Consider the following 4,540-nt stretch of genomic DNA (forward strand, 5'->3'; position numbering starts at 1 on the left):
TGCTTTTCCAAAATAATCCATGTGCATGGCAAATGCATGAAGAATCTCTACAGTCCTTTTGGAAGAAAAACATTAAAAAAAAAAAAAATTCTCAAGTTTCATAGAATTTACATAGTGCAAAGAGCCATATTCTGTAACTCAACTCATGGGTGGTTTGTTTAAATGGTTGATTGACTGTCACGGTTTATCAATAAAGGACCCAAATGCAGAATGGACCGGGGAAACCGTTTATTAACAAAATGGGAACACGAGGATGAGGCAGGAAGACGGTCCACACAATAAGTCAGAGCACACAACAGGAGAACAGGCAGGTCGGGGATGGGGAAGCTCCGATGTACGCAACGGCCGCTGTATTGTCCGTGCGTACCAGTACATGCTTGCCTCGTAAGCGCCCTTTGAGACGGCTCAGGGCGGTCAGAAGACTCAGCGACCCGGGAGGACTCGGGAAGCAGGGCAGGAACCAACTCGACAAGACACAAGGACAAGGCAACAGTGGAGACAAAAGAAATACCGATCAAAAGAACTTGCAAAACAATGACTATGGAAGATAAAGAAAATAAAACTGAAAGGTTAAAGTAATAAATTCTTGAAATAATTAACCGAGACTTATGAAAACAAGAATAACAAAAAGGGGGGAAAAAAGCTAATAAAACTACAGCTACAAACAAAATAAAGATAAGACCGCAACCTCACTGAAAACTAGAAAGACAATAAAACTACAAAAATCAAAAGGTTCAAATTTCAATAAAGAACCAAACCACAAAGACTGTAATGAGACAATTGACTAAACACAGGAACAAATTAATGAACAAGAGTAAAACTAGACTGGCTGCAATATACAGAATAGCAAGCTCTAACAAGCCTAAAGACACTAGCAAAGAGAATGCACACACAAAACAAACCAGCAAAGACCAGAGGGAAATGAGCACAATATAAAGGGAGCAGCACACGAGGATCAGGTGAACACAATTGGGCAAACAAGGACTAAACAAGGGGGCGTGATTAAAAATGGGAAGGCAGGACAAGACGAGCACATGGCCAACACAAACAAAGACACAGCCATGTGCTCAGGCACAACATAAACAAAGACACAGCCATGTGCTCAGGCACAACATAAACAAAGACACATTAAACAAAGACAGGACAGACAACACTGTCAGGGCAGGATCCTGACATTGACTGGTTAAATGACTGGTTGTTTTTATGGTTGGTTGTTAGCTGGTTGTTTGTTTGTTTATTTAGTTAGTTGGTTGTTTCAATGGTTGATTGGCTGTTTGTTTGGTTTGTTGGTTGACTAGTTGTTTGGTTGGTTGGCTTTTTGTTTTTTTATTTTTTGGTTGGTTGGTTGGTTGGTTATCTGGTTGATTGGCTGGTTGTTTGTTTGTTTGTTTATATGTTTGATTGGCTGGTTGCGTTGTATTATTTTGGTTGATTGGTTGTTTGTTTCACATGTAATATGTGGCACAGATAAAATTTTGAGTGTACTGGCCAATTCACTTCACCGACAGATGCAGACCAACGTCGATGGTCACCAGATTACAGTACGTCACTTCTCCAGTGTGAATTGGCCTTATAAATTCCAAACGTAATAATAAAATAGGATAGTTTCTTTTTTTTTTAATTATTTGAATTTGAAAATAAAAATAACAATGTCTAACACTAACGCTGAAGTGAAATTTATTCAATCTGCCAAAGAACCTTGTCAATATGCTGCCATAACAGATCCGTTCTGGATTGTCTTGACTGTTGCTGAGAGATGCCTTGTGACTCATAACTCTGCTATAGATGACAGTTATTATATACTGTGGTGGTGAAATATTTCTGTCTGTATACTTAACCACAGTGTTGGGGGTAACTCATTACAAGTAACGCGAGTTACATAATCAGATTACTTTTTTCAAGTAACTAGTAAAGTAACGCATTACTTTTTTAATTTACAAGAAAATATTTGAGTTACTTTTTCAAAAAAGTAACGGCAGTTACGTTGTTTTCCCATGTATTGACTGACAGCTCTCCGGTCCCCATGTTGAGAGAAATCGGGAGTACAGAGGCGCTGTGTGAACATGTTACTGTAGTTCTAGACTAAATGTGAATGTGCATTAATTCATCCCACTCACAAAAAACAGATTTAGTATTCATCAAAATGAATTAAAACAGTGAAATGCAAACTCAGAATATGACGCAAACCTGCAATAATTAAATGTTAAATAACACAAATGTATCTAATCCCATTCTATTAACCAATGTCTTTGCTGCTGACCTTTGATTATGGAGATATAATTGTTGCTTAATTCCAAATAAATAGATTATGATCCACAAATAAATAGAATGAGATCCACAAATAAATCTTAAAGTTTCACAAACATGAATTAAATTCACAAATAAATAAAATGAGAATTAAGCAACAATTCTATCTCCATATTTGATGATCTAATTCAACCATACTAATAAGCAAAAATGACTTCAGATAAACTAACAATTGTGCTTCATTTTTTTTAATTGCTGAAGAGTGTTGAACATTCTTCTCCTCCGTTCTACTGTACAAACGTGAATTTACTTTTGCTTCAGCCTGAGGTTTATTCATTACACTCTTTGGTGTGAAAGGGCTTTTATATTTGCTATAAATAGAACTTCTTATATTAAAAACAATCAAGCCCTGCTTATATTTAAAAAGTAACGCCAAAGTAACGCAAAAGTAATATAACGCATTACTTTCCATAAAAAGTAACTAAGTAACGTAATTAGTTACTTTTTTAGGGAGTAATGCAATATTGTAATGCATTACTTTTAAAAGTAACTTTCCCCAACGCTGCTTAACCGTGTGTACCAACTGAAAGAAGACATTGTACACCATGAATTTTAAACCTATATGTAAAGTTAGTGTTCAGCTGGCCGCTGTAGTGAGTGAGGAGGTGGAGCTAGTGCACTGTCAATCATCTGATGTCATCCCTGTGTCCACAGATGACCGAGGGACGACTCTGCCAGGTGCAGCTCCTGGACGACAGGAAGCTGGAGCTCTTGGTTCAGGTAGAATGCTTCACAGTTCTGATCCCAGTTCTAGTCTATCCTCCCACTCAAGGGTAATGGACCTCAATAAACCTCACTGCCTCACATTATATTGATTAATGGATTTTCTCTCGCAGCCAAAGCTGTTGTCCCGAGAACTCTTGGATTTGGTCTCATCCCATTTTAACCTGAAAGAGAAGGAATACTTTGGGTTCACTTATATGGATGACACGTGAGTACCTCTTTTAATGATGTTGTCTATAGAGGTTCCTCATTCCCATGGAACATTTGTAAAAATCTAGTTTCTGAAAACATAAAGGATGAAAGAACATTGCAAACCTGAATTTAAAGGCATAGTTCACCCATAAGTGAAAATTCCGTCATTAATAATCACTGTTCGATTCTTATGGATAACTGGTATGATGTCTATATGTACTTGTTGAAGCATCACACTTTTGGTGGAATGCTCTTTCAATGGAAGGACAGAAATATCTTAGATTTCATTAAAATTATCTTCATTTGCGTTTCGAAGCTGAATGAAAGGTTTGAAATTACATGAGGGTGAGCAAATGATGACAGAATTTTTCATTATTGGGTGAACTATCCCTTTAAGGTAAGATTCATAAGGTAGAATGTCGTAGTCAGTTCAGATGGTTTATTTGAATGAGCCAGTTCTGGAAATTGATTCACTGCTTCATCGAAGCCATTCATTGATTTGTTGATTCATTGAAGACAAAGTGTTTTTCAAAGTCCCTGAACAACACTTAAAATAATGGAAGCTGGTTTCCACCACTGCATAAAAAATTAAAAAGGTAATTGCAACTTTTTATCTCACAATTCTGACCATTTATCTCGCAATTGCGAGTTTACATCTCACAACTCGGACTTCTTTTCTCAGGATTGTGAGATATAAACTTGCAATTGCAAATTAAATCCAATTCTCAGGGGGAAAAAATACCATTTTCTTACAATTGCAAGTTTATATCTCGCAATTCTGAGAAACGTCAGAATTGTGAGAGAAAAAGTCGCAATTAACTTTTATAAAAAATTTTCAGTTGCAGAAACAAGCTTCCATTTAAAACACATAAAAATGTCAATGTTAAAAATAAGTTTTTGTTAAATACCTCTGTTCATCACTATGATGTAATGGAGATTGCATATGTATCATTTCCCTTAGAAAATATAATGTTGTGGTACTATAATATAGTATGGTTTTTACTTAAATATATACAGTGTCACTATTGTACATATGGAAAAACATGGTATTGTCAAGGTACTATGTAAAAAAAAAAAAAAAACTATTAAAGGGGTCATATGATGCTTTGGGGTCATATGATGCTTTTTTAAAGATCATTATGTTGTGTATTTGGTGTAACAGAATATGTTGACATGCTTTAATGTTCAAACAACCTATTATTTTTCAAATACTGTACATTATTGTAGGTCCTCTATGCCCCGCCTCTCTCAAACGCTTCGTTTTCTACAAAGCCCCTCCTTCCGACAAGCGCAGTCTGCTCTGATTGGCCAGCTGACC

At 36.3% G+C, this 4,540-nt stretch overlaps 1 protein-coding gene across 1 annotated transcript; it reads left to right on the plus strand.

Moving 5' to 3' along the window:
• The first annotated feature begins 1,107 nt into the window (after nucleotides 1–1,107).
• On the plus strand, nucleotides 1,108–3,242 carry LOC107554207 (FERM domain-containing protein 4B-like). The gene is made up of 4 exons (XM_016236646.1): nucleotides 1,108–1,206; nucleotides 1,468–1,541; nucleotides 2,962–3,027; nucleotides 3,144–3,242. The coding sequence occupies exons 1-4, from the start codon at nucleotides 1,188–1,190 to the stop codon at nucleotides 3,240–3,242; spliced, it is 258 nt and encodes an 85-aa protein (XP_016092132.1). The 5' UTR covers nucleotides 1,108–1,187.
• Nucleotides 3,243–4,540: the final 1,298 nt, after the last annotated feature.

Source organism: Sinocyclocheilus grahami, unplaced genomic scaffold (genome assembly GCF_001515645.1).
Source record: "Sinocyclocheilus grahami isolate Dianchi unplaced genomic scaffold, SAMN03320097.WGS_v1.1 scaffold494.1, whole genome shotgun sequence".
NCBI classification, from domain to species: Eukaryota; Metazoa; Chordata; class Actinopteri; order Cypriniformes; family Cyprinidae; genus Sinocyclocheilus; species Sinocyclocheilus grahami.